We start from the raw sequence: 17,538 nt of genomic DNA, 5'->3' as shown, positions 1-17,538 counted from the left end.
TTGAGAAGACTGATGAACTGGAAAGCCAAGCTCTATGAATACTGAAAGTGGAGGGAAGAGAACAGGACTTGAAATAAAGAGCCCTGTTTGAACTCATGAACCCATTGAGGGAAGAGAGTGAGTGAATGTGGAGATTAATAGGTGACCACAACAAAGTTCTGGACAGTGCATTAATGGATGGTATGAACTTCAAAGGAAGACAGGCCTGTTGATTGATGGTGACAGAGAGAGGGTTTGGAAGTAGCAGTGTGGAGCAGGGACTATGATGACTTCTCTTTCTGGCCTGGCTTGTCTGGGGACGCAAAGAGGGGCTAATTTCTTGTTTGTTTTTCCCCTGAGGCAACTGGGGGGTAAGTGACTTGCCCAGGGTCACACAGCTAGGATGTGTTAAGGTTGGATTTGAACTCAGGTCTTCCTGACTTCAGGGCTGGTGCTCTATCCACTACAGAGTAGCTAGTTTCTTTCTTTCTTTTTTTTTTTTAATATATTTTTTTATAATAACTTTTATCGACAGAACCCATGCCAGGGTAATTTTTTACAGCATTATCCCTTGCACTCACTTCTCTTCTGATTTTTCCCTTCCCTCCCTCCCCTAGATGGCAAGTAGTCCTATACATGTTAAATATGTTGCAGTATATCCTAGATACAATATATGTGTGCAGAACCGAAGAGTTCTCTTGCTGTACAGAGAGAATTGGATTCAGAAGGTAAAAATAACCAGGGAAGAAAAACAAAAATGCAAATAGTTTACATTCATTTCCCAGTGTTTTTTCTTTTGCTTCTGTCCATTATTGATCAATTGAAACTGAGTTAGGTCTCTTTGTCAAAGAAATCCACTTCCATCAGAATACATGCTCATATAGTATCATTGTTGAGGTATATAATGATCTCCTGGTTCTGCTCATTTCACTTAGCATCAGTTCATGTGAGTCTCCCCAAGACTCTCTGTATTCATCCTGCTGCTCATTTCTTACAGAACAATAATACTCCATAACATTCATATACCACAATTTACCCAGCCATTCTCCAATTGATGGGCATCCATTCATTTTCCAGTTTCTAGCAGAGTGGCTAGTTTTAAAAGGAGGAATTGGTGCATTAGGATTCAGATTTAGACCAACATGGCTTAAGGATCAGGTATAGATTCTTCAGGCCAGGTCTCCTGTTAGCCTGTCCAGGGTTTGATCATATGGGCCAATCTACTGGGGCAGAGGTCCCACGCATGTGCCTTGCTTGGTGACAGGAAGTGATGGAGGCATGGATTATCCCAAACAACAGATAATCAAAATTTATTTTTCATTTTGTCTTTGAAACACATACACAGTGACCGTTCTGATGCAACCTCACCACACAAGCTTACATTCTCACTCCACATCCGGTTTTTCCCTTCTATTAGGGTCACCCAGTAGTAGAAAGTTATAAAAAATAACCCACTCCTAGATGCTTTTTAACATCTGTACCTCATCTGATGTGTAAGCACATATGGATAACGCATCAGGATAGAGAATTGCCCTGGGTTGGTGTCTTCATTCACAGAACTTAAGGCCCAGGATTGGGATCTCAGTTATACTATTTCAGGAATTAAGTTTTCTTAAATTTCCCTAGGGTGACAGGATATTTAGAAATATTTGCTGGCAGCTAGTCAGCCAAATGATCAACTACAACAGAATAATAGTTATCCTTTCCATGTAATGGGGGGTAGGGATGTAGCACCCCTGCAATATGGGAAAAACATTAAAAAATTCCGGCTCTCCATTCGTATCAGAGAGGTCTGAATTTTTTCTTTTTCTTTTTATTTCTTTCTTTACCTTATTGTAAAATTTGCATTGATATACTATATACATATCTTTTTTTAAAATAAAGTTTTATTTTTCAAAACATATATGCATGGACAATTCTTCAACATTAACCCTTGCAAAACTTGTGTTTCAATTTTCCCCCCTTCCCCCCCTCCTCTCCTAGATAGCAAGTGGTCCAATATATGTTAAACATGGTAGAAATAAACATATGTTCTGGAGAAAATGTAATGGAGACAGAAAGGAGTACACTTTCTTTTCAGCAGTTCATGGAACCTATACAAAAATTGACCATATATTAGGACATAAAAACCTCAAACTCAAATGCAGTAAGGCAGAAATAGTAAATGCATCCTTTTCAGACCACAATGCAATGAAAATTACATTCAACAAAAAGCCAGGGGAAAGTAGACCAAAAAATAATTGGAAACTAAATAATCTCATACTAAAGAATGATTGGGTGAAACAGCAAATCATAGACATAATTAATAACTTCACCCAAGAAAACGATAATAATGAGACATCATACCAAAATGTATGGGATGCAGCCAAAGTGGTAATAAAGGGAAATTTCATATCTCTAGAGGCCTATTTGCATAAAATAGAGAAAGAGAAGGTCAATGAATTGGGCTTACAACTAAAAATGCTAGAAAAGGAACAAATTAAAAAACCCCAGTCAAACACTAAACTTGAAATTCTAAAAATAAAAGGAGAGATCAATAAAATTGAAAGTAAAAAAACTATTGAATTAATTAATAAAACTAAGAGTTGGTTCTATGAAAAAACCAACAAAATAGACAAATCTTAGTAAATCTGATTAAAAAGAGGAAAGAAGAAAATCAAATTGTTAGTCTTAAAAATGAAAAAGGAGAACTTGGCACTAACGAAGAAGAAATTAGAGCAATAATTAGGAGTTACTTTGCCCAACTTTATGCCAATAAATTCGACAACTTAAATGAAATAGAAGAATACCTCCAAAAATATAGCTTGCCCAAACTAATAGAAGAAGAAGTAAATATCCTAAACAGTCCCATCTCAGAAAAAGAAATAGAACAAACTATCAACCAACTCCCTAAGAAAAAATCCCCAGGACTAGATGGATTTACATGTGAATTCTACCAAACATTTAAAGAACAATTAACTCCAATGCTAAATAAACTATTTGAAAAAATAGGGATTGAAGGAGTCCTACCAAACTCTTTTTATGACACAGACATGGTACTGATACCTAAACCAGGTAGGTTGAAAACAGAGAAAGAAAATTATAGACCAATCTCCCTAATGAATATTAATGCTAAAATCTTAAATAAAATATTAGCAAAAAGATTATAGAGAATCATCCCCAGGATAATACACTATGACCAAGTAGGGTTTATACCAGGAATGCAGAGCTGGTTCAATATTAGGAAAACTATTAGCATAATTGACTATATCAATAACCAAACAAACAAAAACCATATGATCATCTCAATAGATGCAGAAAAAGCATTTGATAAAATCCAACATTGATTCCTAATAAAAACACTTGGGAGCATAGGAATAAATGGACTTTTCCTTAAAATAGTCAGGAGCATATATTTAAAACCGTCAGTAAGCATCATATGCAATGGGGAAAAACTGGAACCTTTCCCAGTAAGATCTGGAGTGAAGCAAGGTTGCCCACTATCACCATTATTATTCAATATTGTATTAGAAACACTAGCCTCTGCAATAAGAGTCGAGAAAGAGATTAAAGGAATTAGAGTAGGCAATGAGGAAACCAAACTATCACTCTTTGCAGATGATATGATGGTATACCTAGAGAACCCCAGAGATTCTACTAAAAAGCTATTAGAAATAATTCATAAATTTTAGCAAAGTAGCAGGATACAAAATAAATCCCCATAAATCCTCAGCATTTTTATACATCACCAACAAAAGCCAACAGCAAGAGATACAAAGAAAAATTCCATTCAAAATAACTGTTGATAGCATAAAATATTTGGGAATCTACCTACCAAAGGAAAGTCAGGAATTATATGAGCAAAATTACAAAAAACTTTCCACACAAATAAAGTCAGACTTAAATAATTGGAAAAATATTAAGTGCTCTTGGATAGGCCAAGCGAATATAATAAAGATGGCAATACTCCCTAAACTAATCTATTTATTTAGTGCTATACCAATCAGACTTCCAAGAAAATATTTTAATGATCTAGAAAAAATAACAACAAAATTCATATGGAACAATAAAAAGTCAAGAATCTCAAGGGAATTAATGAAAAAAAAAATCAAATGAAGGTGGCCTAGCTGTACCTGATCTAAAATTATATTATAAAGCAGCAGTCACCAAAACCATTTGGTATTGGCTAAGAAATAGATTAGTTGATCAGTGGAAAAGCTTAGGTTCACAAGACAGAATAGTCAACTATAGCAATCTAGTGTTTGACAAACCCAAAGATTCTAACTTTTGGGATAAGAATTCATTATTTGATAAAAACTGCTGGGATAACTGGAAATTAGTATGGCAGAAATTAGGCATGGACCCACACTTAACACCATATACCAAGATAAGATCAAAATGGGTCCATGAGCTAGGCATAAAGAACAAGATTATAAGTAAATTAGAGGAACACAGGATAGTTTATCTCTCAGACTTGTGGAGGAGAAATAAATTTGTGACCAAAGATGAACTAGAGACCATTACTGATCACAAAATAGAAAATTTTGATTATATCAAATTAAAAAGCCTTTGTACAAACAAAACTATGCAAACAAGATTAGAAGGGAAGCAACAAACTGGGAAAACATCTTCACAGTTAAAGGTTCTGATAAAGGCCTCATTTCCAAAATATATAGAGAACTGACTCAAATTTATAAGAAATCAAGCCATTCTCCAATCGATAAATGGTCAAACAGACAATTTTCAGATGATGAAATTGAAACTATTACCACTCATATGGAAGTGTTCCAAATCACTATTGATCAGAGAAATGAAAATTAAGAAAACTCTGAGATACCACTACACACCTGTCAGATTGGCTAAGATGACAGGAAAAAATAATGATGAATGTTGGAGGGGATGCGGGAAAACTGGGACACTGATGCATTGTTGGTGGAGTTGTGAATGAATCCAACCATTCTGGAGAGCAATCTGGAATTATGCCCAAAAAGTTATCAAACTGTGCATACCCTTTGATCTAGCAGTGGTACTTCTGGGCTTATATCCCAAAGAGATACTAAAGAAGGGAAAGGGACCTGTGCCAAAATGTTTGTGGCAGCCCTGTTTGTAGTGGCTAGAAACTGGAAATTGAATGGATGACCATCAATTGGAGAATGGCTGGGTAAATTGTGGTATATGAATGTTATGGAATATTATTGTTCTGTAAGAAATGACCAGCAGGATGAATACAGAGAGACTTGGAGAGACTCACATGAACTGATGCTAAGTGAAATGAGCAGAACCAGGAGATCATTATAGACTTCAACAACGTTATTGTACGAGGACGTATTCTGATGGAAGTAGATTTCTTTGACAAAGAGACCTAACTCAGTTTCAATTGATAAACGATGAACAGAAGCAGCTACATCCAAAGAAAGAACACTGGGAAATGAATGTGAACTATTTGCATTTTTGTTTTTCTTCCCAGGTTATTTTTACCTTCTGAATCCAATTCTCCCTGTGCAACAAGAGAACTGTTCAGTTCTGCAAACATATATTGTATTTAGGACATACTGCAACATATCTAACATATATAGGACTACTTGCCATCTAGGGGAGGGGGTGGAGGGAGGGAGGGGAAAAAATCCAAACAGAAGCGAGTACAAGGGATAATGTTGTAAAAAAAAAATTACTCTGGCATGGATTCTGTCAATTATATTATTATATAGTTATTATAAAATAAAATAAAAAATATATAAAAATAATAAATAAATGTGGATCAAAAATAAATATATGTTAAATCCAATATATGCATATATACAATTATCATACTGCACAAGATAAATCAAATCTAACCAGTTAAAAAAAAGAGAAACAAAATAAAATGTTTGCAAACAACAAAATGAGTGAAAATGCTACATTGTGGTCCATACTCAATTCTCTCTGGGTATAGGTGGCTCTCTTCATCACTGAACAACTGGAACTGGTTTGAATCATCTCACTGTTGAAGAGAGCTACAGCCATCAGAATTGATCATCATATAATCTTGTTGTTGCTGTGCCATACATATATCTTATGCATTTATGAGTTTCTAAATTTTTTCCATGTCATCTGCTGATCTTAGGAGTGTCACCTGCAGCTTCAAAAAACTTCCCCCCCATGTTGAACCATGATATAGCAAAATCATAATGGAGAAAGTCACAAGTAGAAGGGATAACTGTAATGATAAGTCTGTTCACTTAACAGGATGATTATTTTGTGGAGAAGCGTAGATCAAGAGGTGTTTGAATAAAATGGAATGAGCTGCATGCATTTGAACATTAAGTATTGAAAAGGGCTAAAGAAATTATGTAATAAAAGCTTTGTTTTAGATAAAGAAACTGAGGCTCTAATTATGTTAAATAACTTGTCTACGTTGATACAGTGGAAGTCCAAATCACAACTGAACCTAGGTCCTTTGACCCAGGGTACTACTTTCCACCTTTCTATACCATCTTTCTAGTTACTGATCTCAATCCTAGGGCAAATAGTAGTAAGTACTATTTGTGGAATCTAGTCAGATTTGCTTACAGGAGAAATTGTTCCCTTGAAATAGGCTATCTGTGTCATTGGTCACAAGGGGGATATTGTGGCAACCATCACTCTGGCTAGGTTCCTTCCTCCCTGTTTCCCTATTTGTAAAACCAAAACAGTTGGACAAAATGATCTCTAAGGCTCTTTTCAGCTGTCATCGTCCATGACTCTGACAACTTTGTTTAGATAACATATATAAGCATGAAGGCATACAAATCCTCTCTCCCCAGAAAGTGGGGAGGATTCTCTCACAAAATCTCAATCTACAGCTCACCTTTTCCAGTATTTTTTTTTATCTGGCACCAACACTTCTACTTAAGTATCTTTAATCTTACTCTGCCAAAGACATGTGTGCATCTGATCATCTTAGGAGCCTGTAGAGCTGTGATGTGACCTGACTGTTCCCAGGAGCCTGTACGGATAAGCCACCTGTCTCCTTCACTGCCTTCCTAATGCTTTTAGCATCTGGTTCCAGCTCATGTCGCAGCCCGAAATAAGACTGTGACATATGCAAATATAACTGCTCAGTGTCAGCTGAACCCGCGGCAGCAGAGGGACACACATTAAGGACTGCTGCCTAGGACCTGGTCATCCTTTTGCACAGAAACTTGGGGTCCATCACTGTTCTTTCTGGCCCTAAATAGTCCCCAGCCAAGCATGTATTCACCCATTCAGGTACCAGGGGCTCTAGGGATGAGGATGGGAGCTATTTCTATATTTAGGGAACTCTTACTCTTACCTTAAAGCAGGGTAAAGGATGATGATCCTGCAAAGGGTGTGATCTCTCTGGCTTAATGATAAGAAGAGCCACAAAATGAGTTACTAGCGTAAGTGAAACTATAGGGTATGGGGGAGTGGAGAAAGTGAAGTTCTTTGGAATCGTATGCTTGGGAAATAGAACACGGTGCTAGGACTAAGAGAAGGGGGAAAAATGGGGGACAGAGCAAGGCAGAAGCATGGGTTTAGGTGGAGTAACTTTAGGACAAAGTGGTGGTTTGGTTTCCCCAGAAGGCTACTTGAGTGCCTACCAAACTTTCTTGGAATAATGATTCCTGCGCTTCAATTTTCTCCTTCAAAGTGAAAGGAAACATCACCCTTCATCATTTACTGGGCAGCCATGTGGAGAGTGGTATGACATATGAATAAATAGAAGGCAGCAGAAGAGAATATGAGTAGAATGAACGGGAAGAGAGGAGATGAAGATGGGGATTACAAAATTCAAAATGAGGGATATTAAGTCCATCATTAGCAGTCCAATACGCTATCTCTTTGGATCCCAGAAACCCAGGGGCAGGGAGGATTTGGGATCTCACTCCTGGGTCTGGTGTTCAAATACATAAGAAGCTACAGTTTATGTATTCCAAATTCCTGGCTCAGGACATTCAGATGTGTATCAGAGGAGCTGAGAGATGAAGTATCTTTTTGACCCACTTCTTCCCTCTTCACTATTCAGAACCCACATGTCTCTCCACCTCCATCCCAGGAGGCTCAGGCCACAGGATCAATGACCAACAACTCAGATCATGGCTATTTTCACCTGGCGGGGCCCATAGGGCACATAAGGGATAGTACTATGTTGCTGATATTCTGAAGACTTGTTTCATCTTTGAATTGACCCAGAGATTCCCCCTTACTCTATTCTAGACCTCACTATCCTATTATTTCTGGCTCAAGGAAATGAGTCTTTGAAATTTCCTGATCTATTAAGCCTACTTGGTTTCTTTAGTTCAGACCTTCCAAAACTGGTTATTTGTTCTTCTATTCCTACTACCAGGCCCTAGCCCAAATTTTCTGATCCTTGTGTTTTCCTTTGACTACTTCAACATACTCTAGACCAAAATGTGTATTTTGTAGGGTTTATTTTCAAGGGAAAATAGAAGTATCAAAAAATATGAAGACTTAAGATTGCAAGTAATCAAAGGTATGAACTCTTGATTAAAATAAGTGAATCCAGTGGCTCTTTTCAACAATGTGGTGATTCAGGCCAATTCCAATAGACTTATGATGGAGTGAGCCATCTACATCCATAGGCAGAACTTTGGGGACTGAATGTGGATCACAACAGAGTATTTTCACTGTTTTTGTTGTGTGCTTCCCTTTTTGTTCTGATTTTTCTTGTGTAGCATAATTGTGGAAATAGGTATAGAGGAATTGCACATGTTTAGCCTATATTGTTTTGCTTGTTGTCTAGGGGAGGGGGGTGAGAGAAAAAATTTGGAACACAAGATTTTGCAAGGATGAATGTTGAAAACTATCTTTGCATATATTGTGAAAATATAAGAAAAGTGAGTCCAGGTTGGATGTTAACCAAAGTCTTAACTAGTCTAAGACTTTTTCTAAACAATTTGTTGCTAGTCATGATTCCCTGGATTCCAGAGTGTCTTAGGTAATCATTACAAATGTGACTCATTCTTTTAACTTACAATGTCAGAATACTTTTAGTCAATCAGGCAGTCTCCCAGTCAGTGGTGGATATGTGCATATCATACCCATATAGACTTATTAATCACTAGCTAAGCAGTAAGGTGTAGTGAATAGAGCACTGAACTTGAGACAGGAAGAACTGGGTTCAAATATTACCTCTATTACCCAATAATTCAGAATTACAGTCCAAGTCCAAGTCACTTAATCTCTCTAACCTTTAGTTTCCTTCTCTATAATAGTATGTGAAGCATACCATACTATATAAATGTCAGTTATTATTATTAGTCTTTCTTTCACTCAGAGGGATCAAGTAGTACCAACTCATCTGCATTTCAAAGGTGAGGAAACTTGAGGTTCAAAGTGATGAAGTAATTTGCTCACAGTCATAGAGCTAGTAAATGGCTAAAACTTGAAGTCAGGTCTTAATTCCACTTCATATTCATATTCATATTCAGTAATAATAATTTTTGCCAACACACTAAGAAAGAATATTTAACTGGATACCCATTTCATGCCCCTAATCCATATTTTCTTTGGAGGGTGATATACCATTAGGAATCCTCTCTGTCTCTATCCCAGAGTGAAAAGATCTCTTTCCAGATTTAGGGACAACATCAACAAAGACCTCTATAGGGCCTGAGATTAAGCAAGAATTTTGGTGGTAGAAAATAGCTCACACTCAGCCCACTGAGGTCAAGAATCCTGGCAAATTAAGTAACACTTACACACAGGTTTCATTCGATTAATTAATACCACAAATATTTATTAAATGCCTATTGGGTATAAAGCACTTCTTGATATATTCCATCATTGGGAAGTGAGCAGAGGGCAGGATTGGGACTTAGTCTAGAGGAATTTTTAAGCCAGAAGAGGCTGGGAAAGCAAGTGGTGGAAGTAGCAAGCTGAGCTTTTGTCTCCAAATTCCTGACTCCTGCCTGTAGGATTCTTCTTTCAGAAGTCCTCAAGAAGCAGAAGGCACTAACAATGGCTAAAGCACAGGATTTCATGGGAACAGGTAAGGGCAGGGCAGCAAGATACATCCCAGAATGTTCCTGAGACCCTTATGTTCTAGAACTAAATCTTGGAACCACTTAACTGACGAATCTTATCCTATTCTATCCTCCAGAGGAAACCCTTAGACCTCAGTTCCCTTTAAAGTGGGACAGAAGATATTTTTTATTGACATCTCTCCCTGTGCCAGGAACTATCCTCCATAATACAGTCCATCTTTGGAAATATTTAATCCTTAAGTCAATTCTTTTAGAGGACCTAGGTCAGCCCTAAATACAAGCATCCAGGGGGTTAAGAGTTTCATTGGCCAATCTGGGGGAAGGAGTGGAGGGAAGGAGGGGAAAAGTTGGAACAAAAGGTTTTGCAATTATCAATGCTGAAAAATTACGCATGCATATATCTTGTAAATAAAAAGCTATTAAAAAAAGTTTCATTGGCCATAGTCTGGTGTCAAATGAAATGCTAGTTTGATCAATGTTGAGGCAGATCTTTGGCATACAAAATATAATTCAAAGGAGATAGCTATGACACCAAGACTCACAGTCTTAACCCTGGCCACAGATAGAACCCTAACATTGGTCCTAGACTGAGCCCTGCCTCCTGCCTAATCACTAAGCTTGGTCACAAGGAGTACCCAGGGACACTCTCACCATGATCAACAAAAGATAGCAGGATTTTGACCTTCTTCTAACAGCTCCTTCTTTAGACCTGGGCAAGAAGGTGAGTGTTCCTCAGGATCTCATGGTGGAGGAGCTGTCTCTCCGTTCTAACAGAGGTTCCCTTCTGTTCCAAAAGAGACAGAGGAGAGTGCAGAGGTTTACTTTTGAGTATGCAACCAAGCATACCCAGGTGAGTGTAATTCTAATGGCCTCTCTTCTATTTGCACCCATTATGTCTTGAATTTCCTAGATTCCAGCCTGGGCTTTCTTTGGGCACTAGTGAAAAGAAATTTGGAATTAGTCAAGAGACAAAGTTTAAAATTCTGGCTCTCCTACTTATTAATTTAATCTTTCAATATTTTTTGAAATATTCAATATTTCAATCTTTCATGGTGCCATTGTGAGGAAATCACTTTGTAAAACTCAAAATGTAGCCTTTTGAAAGATGACTAGTTGAAGGTAAACGCATTGATTGGGACTGGGAGGTAGTCATTTTTTCTTAGCTGAAAGTGCCAAGATTTTTACCTTTAAAGGGGAAGAGGACTGGGATGTGGGGAGAGTCAGATCAAATCAAAGACCATTTATTTACTTACTATACACTAGGTACTGTGAATTGGGGGAAAAGCCCCTTTTTGGGAGGGCTGAGGATCACTTTTCTCCTCTTCAAGATCTGTTCCCTTTTCTCCCTGGGACATCTCCTACCTGTCAAGTTTTTTCATGTTTAATGCTATCCTTGGGTTCTGGCTTTTTATTTCATCCTTATTAATACTTACTTCTAGCTCAAAGACCTTGGTTTCACTGGTATCTTAACATTAGCACAGAGCCCTTATAAGCCCTCTATGCCTTAGTAGATGGTCCTCTATCACTTGGTGGCCAACACTCTGGGAACAGTCTCTGCACATCGCTGGATGAGACACATACAGCCTCTCCAACTTTATAGGACTTGTCAGAGCATGGGCACTGCTGGCATAAACCTCCTAAAACATAGGGCCAATTTCATGATTCCTCAGAGAGGGGAAGACTGAGGAAGCAGTAGAAGAGTGGAAAGAATGCTGGATGTGGAACACCCAAGTTCAAACTGATTCAGGCACTTATTACCCTGTGACTTGGGACCAAGATTCTTCCCCTCTTGGCTCACTTTACCCATTTACATAAGGGGCTGAATTGGATAACATCTTCCAGCTATGATCCTAAGACTGGGAATAGGGCAGATAGCCTTGCCTAAGTTCTACTTTGGTCAGCTAAGTTCAGAGAAAACAAGGTGCCCTCCCTCAAAAGCATGAGAGCAGACTGGAGGGCTTCCAGTGACTCCCACATAAAACTACGCACTGTGCAGGGTAGAAGGGAAGTAAAGAAAGACAGCAGGAAATCCCAGACCTAATGTCTTTTATTGGGGAGTTTAAGCTGGTAGAGAAGATGGGATCCTGAAAAAAGGCCAGAAGCTTCAGCAAGCAGGACTGTTGTTCCCGTTACTTTCTTCTCTTTCTGTCATAGAGCTCAGTCTCAGAAGGTGGAGGAAGTGATTTGGGAACCGTGTCGTCAGCAGGACCACCAGCAGAGGTGGCTGTGAGTACAGCTGGTCCCTGGAGGAAGGGACTCCAAGCTCTAGGGAATCAGGGCTATATTCTGGGGGCAGGGGAGGGAGCAGGAGGAGCCTGACGAGCTCCCTCAGGACTCCTGTCCTGTCCCCAGACCACCATTGGCCCAGATGGGAAGGAGAACTACAGGACAGAGATACAAATTTATCCTACCCCACCTCCTGGGTCTGAGACAAACAGTCAGGAACTACCCCCAAGACGGGCTCCTAGTCCCAGTGCCCTGGCCTCGGGTGAGTTGGCAACTGCTCTGGGAGTCTGGGTGACCATTAGGGAGTCGTGAGGGAGGGTGGTTGAGGGTGGTGTCAGAAGAACTTTACTCTGGGGGGTAGGGGGTAATACAGGGGAAGAAGGCATTGTGTTTAGCAGACAAATGAGGACTTGGGCTGTCTTTGTAGCTGTATGCCCTTTACCCACTGGTTCTGACTGCTCTGTTCATTCCCACACTGGGGAAAACTTGGGCCAAGTTTCCAAGAAGGCATGAGATGGGATGAAGGAAGTCAAAAGGAAACGTAGAAAGGGCCATTTCATAAACTTCCTCTCTGGGATGTGTCCAAGGAGGTTGGAGAGGACTCCTGAATGGGGAAGGTTGGACTAGGTGTGCAGTTTTCTTCCAAATGTGACTAATTCTGCTTCTGTAACTTCCCCTGGGCTATGATTTAGCCTTGCTACCTTTTCTTTTAGGCCTGGGATCCTCCCATTATGTGACTCACTGTTCCTCTGGCCTCTGGCATCGGGCCTCTGGGACAGGCTGTGGGCTCAAATCCTGTCTGATGAGGCTCGGGCTAATCACTTGTTCTGTCTGGGCTTCACTTCCTCTCTGTAAAGAGAACAAAACTAAGTGGAGCTACTGGAGGGAGGGACTTCCCAATCTCCACCAGATTATCCTAAGAGCTATACTGAGACAGACATGGGTACATTTGCACATAACAACAATCTCCGGCACTTATATAGCACTATAGCAAAGTCTTCCAGTGCTTCATTGTCTTGTGGAGAAGACCCAAGTATCTCAAAGGCTATGGTAGCAGAGCCCAAATTCTGTCAAGTCCTATCAAGATAGGCACAAAAAGGCTCATCACCAGGTTTATTTTTAGCCCACAGTCACCTACTAATATGGAGTTTGTAATTTGGAGGAAATACATGTAAATAAATCATTGACTAAAATCCTATATCTCTTGTATAGGACTCTTCATATGACATAGTAATTATTTTCCCCTGGGACACTGATTATCAGGCTAGAAATAATTTTTTGGAATAATAACCTCCATTTTAAAGATGAGGAAACTTAAGGCCAGAGAAAGGAAGCAACTTGATAGAGGTACAGGGCTAGCTAGTGACAAAGCATAGTCAAGAACTCTGGTTCCTGGGGTAGGAGTGGGAAATAAGAAAAGGAAGAGGAGCCTCTCACCCCATCAAATTAACCTTTCACAAATGTTTGCCATTATCCTTCACAGGCTATTCCAAGCCCCTGACGGGCATCCCACCAGAAAAGTTCAATCACACAGCCATCCCCAAGGGTTACCGGTCCCCATGGCAAGAGTTCATTGGCTATAAAGATGGATTCAAGGACTATCAGGAGGACCAACTAAACCACACACCGAGTCTCTCAGACTACAGGAATTTCAACAAGTAAGGATGGAGGTCTATAAGCATTTTAGAGAAAGTCAGGATGCATATATCCAATAAGGACAAGATAAAAGTGTTCCTAGTTCTTATAAAGAGCACTGAACTAGTTCCTGAAGTTGTTTCATTTGCTATCTCCAGACTATAGCCACAGGATAATTTCTTAAACTGTTCACATACTGACTCAACCCTACCTGCAGATTAAACTCAAACTCCAGCCCCAGTCTTCGATTTTCCAGCTTTTCATTTGTAAAAAGAGAAGGTTGGACTAGACCTAAAAATGTCCTTTCCAGGTCACATTCCAATATATTAATATTTTTAAAGCTTAGCATCATTTTTTTATTCTATATGTTAGGCAGACTAAAAAACATACTTTACTGCTATAGCCTAAAGATCATGGGACTTCTGTATCCGTCTTATAGCTTAAACTTTCCATATGTTCTCTCATTAGAATGTGAGCTCCTTGAGAGCACATACTGGCTTACTTTTCTATTTATATACCCAGTAGTTATCATAGTGCTTTGCATGTAGTAAGCACTTGATATGTTTCATCTAGATTAAATTAGAATCTTCCTTGTTCCATGAGAACATCTCTGCCATTTTCTTTGCCTTGCTTTTGCTCATCATTGTTCTACTTACTCTCAATATCTACCTACTGAAAATCTGCCCATCTTTCAAAGCCCTGGTTAAATGCTCCCTCTTCTTTGAAATGGAAAATAAAGGCTGTGGCCTATATAACTTATAAGGATACTTCAGTTCTAAAATCTCTAACTTGATCAAAGATTCCCAAATTTCCCCAGCCAAAGCCATTTTTCTCTTTGGTACTTACTTTTAAGTTTCTTATGCACTGTTCTGTTTTATATCAATGTTTTATCTCTGCTAATAATTAGGGTGTGTTATATTACTCATATTTCCCCCAGAAAGTACTAAGTATAAGTCTTGTACAAAAAGATTAACACGGTTTTGTTTAAATTTTAGATCATATATAATGTGTTTTGCTTCCCGACCATGAGCTGTCCCAAAGAGAAGAGCCACATTTTGAGGGAGAAAAAAGGGAACAGAAACGATTCTTTGGGTTTTAATTCTGCTCCCTTTTTAATAGGGACAATGAGGGCTTCATTTTCTTCCTTTTTTCTTTCTATTTCCTCAGCTATGAGGATGTCATACCATTACCAAACAAAAGCTGGAATAATAGTATTCACCTGTAGAATTTTAGGGGGAATGCATGATGGGTGAGAAGGCTTCTCTAATATAAGTTGTGATCTGTTCACCTCAACAAAAGTAAAACAAAACCTATTCTGCAAAACACACCCCCTTCGCTGGTCTATTTGCTCTTCTATTTAAAAATCTAAAAAGATAAGTTAATACTCAGACCTAATTCTCAGTACTTATGATGGATATTTTTTAAGCTTACTGCTGTGAAATGACAATTAAAATAAGCATATTGTTATGTTTAAAGTAAATGCACAGGTCAGATCATACTCTCCCTTTCTATGGTAGGATTTCTTTTGGGCACTAGTTTTTAGATCTCAAATCTTATTATGGCTAGGGGCTGATCAGCTTAGCATTTGTCTTTGGGCAGTAACATGGGGTGCTGGTAGAGTGACCAAATGCAGCTATTTGTAGGCTCACCACAAAAGTCAATAGTGACTTTTTTGTTTCTAATTAGGAAATTTTCCTACCTGCCCAAAAATAGCAGGAGAAAAAGACTGCATGTGTAGTACATTTCTCTTCTGCAATCTTTCTGTTTATTTTTGTCTAAGAAGGAGCAATGTGAAGCAGGAAAGGCTTCTTTTCCATCTTTCATAAGTTCATTCCAGAAACACCAACGCTTCATCTGTCACTTATTTTAACCACCAATTACAGCACTGTGATAATCTGAATAGTGAGCTTTGTACATATTAAAACTCTAGAGTCAAAAAATGTCATATCTGGAAGGGGCCTTAGTATATAGAACACCTTAGAGATAAGAAACAGAAGCTTACAGATTATGCAAGCCTATTCCTTTGTTGTAGATAGGACAATCCAGCCCCAGAGAAGAAAAGGTATTTGTCAAAAGTCGTACAATGAGTCAATGGCAGAACTTAGATTAGAACTCAAATCTCTTTCTGGCCAGTATTCTGTGTGATAGTATCTTCTTGGCATGTGACTAGGCAAAATCAATCTCTTAATATCAGAAAACCATACAATATATCAAAGATGGATAAGTTGGGTCATGGTTCATATAAGGATTGGACCATATTATTCTGTTTTCCTAGGACACCAGTGCCATTTGGAGGACCTCTCATCTCTGAGACATTCCCCAAAACGGATACACTCTTCATCCCAAAAGAACCCTTAAGTGGCCTGGATCTCCTCAGCTACAGACCTAATTTCAACCGAGTAGCCCAAGGCTGGGTGCGGTCCCTTCTGGAGTCAGAGGAATTATAACTTGATCTTAATTCTCATATTCCCACTGCTTTGCTTTATTGGCTTGTTGGTAGGCACAGAGATATGTACTAATACTGGTTATATATATCAGTAGTTCTGCCATGGGTCATATTCTGAATTCAGAATAAGTGAAATCTGAAATCTACATCTAATGTGAGAGGGATCAGTATACTCTGATTGCTAACCTATTCTCTAAATGAAGTTTCTCAAGGGCTCAAAACAAACTAGAAAAATGAGAGAAAGAGTCTAAATATAACAGGACTAATCAATGATAGTCCAAGTCTTTGCTTAGTGAGTTTTTAAAAAAACTGTAGCATAATTCTCAATCAAGATGAGCTTTAAAAATTCTTCCATAAATAAGTATGCGTGAGATCACTGTGGATGATGGAATGACCTAAGGGAAATAAAGAACACCTCTCAAAGATGTATCAACCTTCTTAATGAGTCAAATCTGCCAAGTGAAACTTTCCTTATCCCCGAGAAGAAGCAATATTAGATCTCAGTGTTTGTAGTTCAATACAAAAGTGATTCTCAGCCCCTGCTTCAGAGAAAGCATGAATGGAAATCCATTCCTGTGGGTGCTTTTGGATCTTAAAATACATTTAATGCTATACCTCAGGAATTTCTATGCTTAGCTTTGCATTTAAAATTGCATTACCATGAGATAGAGACCAATTAATTAAAATATATGTGACATATATTGGGGGGTAAAAGGGAGACAGACTCATGTATAATCTTTGCTGGTAATCAATTATACTAATAAAAAATGACAGAGCACTTTTTCTACATCTACAATTCATCGACAGTAAGTCTGAGACACCAAATAGCTAGGACCTTGGTTCTTAACTCTGCCTACAGCAATATAATTAGAAAAAGGGTAGGAACACAATTAGCTTTTGTGCAAGTGTGTGCTGTCTTTGGTTAGCACAGTTCACTATTTGATGCTAGTGGATAAGTCCTATTGATTCTCTAATCTAGTTGCCTCTTTTAACATTCAAGGGGAAAAATTTCAAGAGTATTTAACAGAAAGGAAATTCAATTTCTTCTGCAGCAAATTGTATATATGCTCAAATCTCTTGGATGTAGCATCAATTGTATTATAGATGTGTAGAGGCCATTTTGTTCAGCTCTGTTCTTTTCTTCTCCTGGGCTAGGGAAAACTCATCAGAAAAAAACTTAATATATATTACGAAACAAAAATCTCATACCATTTTAAAGACATACATATTTGAGAGCCTTTAGTCCTGCTAAGAACATGCATTTGCCATATATAGTTACTTAGAATC

The 17,538-nt window shown here is 38.5% G+C and overlaps 1 protein-coding gene across 1 annotated transcript; it reads left to right on the top strand.

Annotated features, from left to right (window-relative positions):
- Positions 1-7,027: 7,027 nt before the first annotated feature.
- Positions 7,028-17,032, top strand: MYOZ3 (myozenin 3). The gene is made up of 7 exons (XM_051978704.1): positions 7,028-7,185; positions 9,876-9,949; positions 10,640-10,794; positions 12,099-12,170; positions 12,297-12,432; positions 13,654-13,828; positions 16,081-17,032. The coding sequence occupies exons 2-7, from the start codon at positions 9,919-9,921 to the stop codon at positions 16,250-16,252; spliced, it is 741 nt and encodes a 246-aa protein (XP_051834664.1). The 5' UTR covers positions 7,028-7,185; positions 9,876-9,918; the 3' UTR covers positions 16,253-17,032.
- The last annotated feature ends 506 nt before the right edge of the window (positions 17,033-17,538 follow it).

Source organism: Antechinus flavipes, chromosome 2 (assembly GCF_016432865.1).
Source record: "Antechinus flavipes isolate AdamAnt ecotype Samford, QLD, Australia chromosome 2, AdamAnt_v2, whole genome shotgun sequence".
NCBI classification, from domain to species: domain Eukaryota; kingdom Metazoa; phylum Chordata; class Mammalia; order Dasyuromorphia; family Dasyuridae; genus Antechinus; species Antechinus flavipes.
The sequence above is the reverse complement of the archived record's forward strand: the minus strand, read 5'-3'. Positions and strand labels throughout refer to the sequence as shown.

Excerpts from the sequence above, each read along its gene's own strand:
- MYOZ3 (XM_051978704.1), top strand. The coding sequence starts at position 9,919 with ATGGCTAAAGCACAGGATTTCATGGGAACAG. Across the intron at positions 9,950-10,639 it reads ACAGGATTTCATGGGAACAG|CTCCTTCTTTAGACCTGGGC; the intron begins GTAAGGGCAGGG and ends TTCTTCTAACAG. Across the intron at positions 12,171-12,296 it reads GACCACCAGCAGAGGTGGCT|ACCACCATTGGCCCAGATGG; the intron begins GTGAGTACAGCT and ends TCCTGTCCCCAG.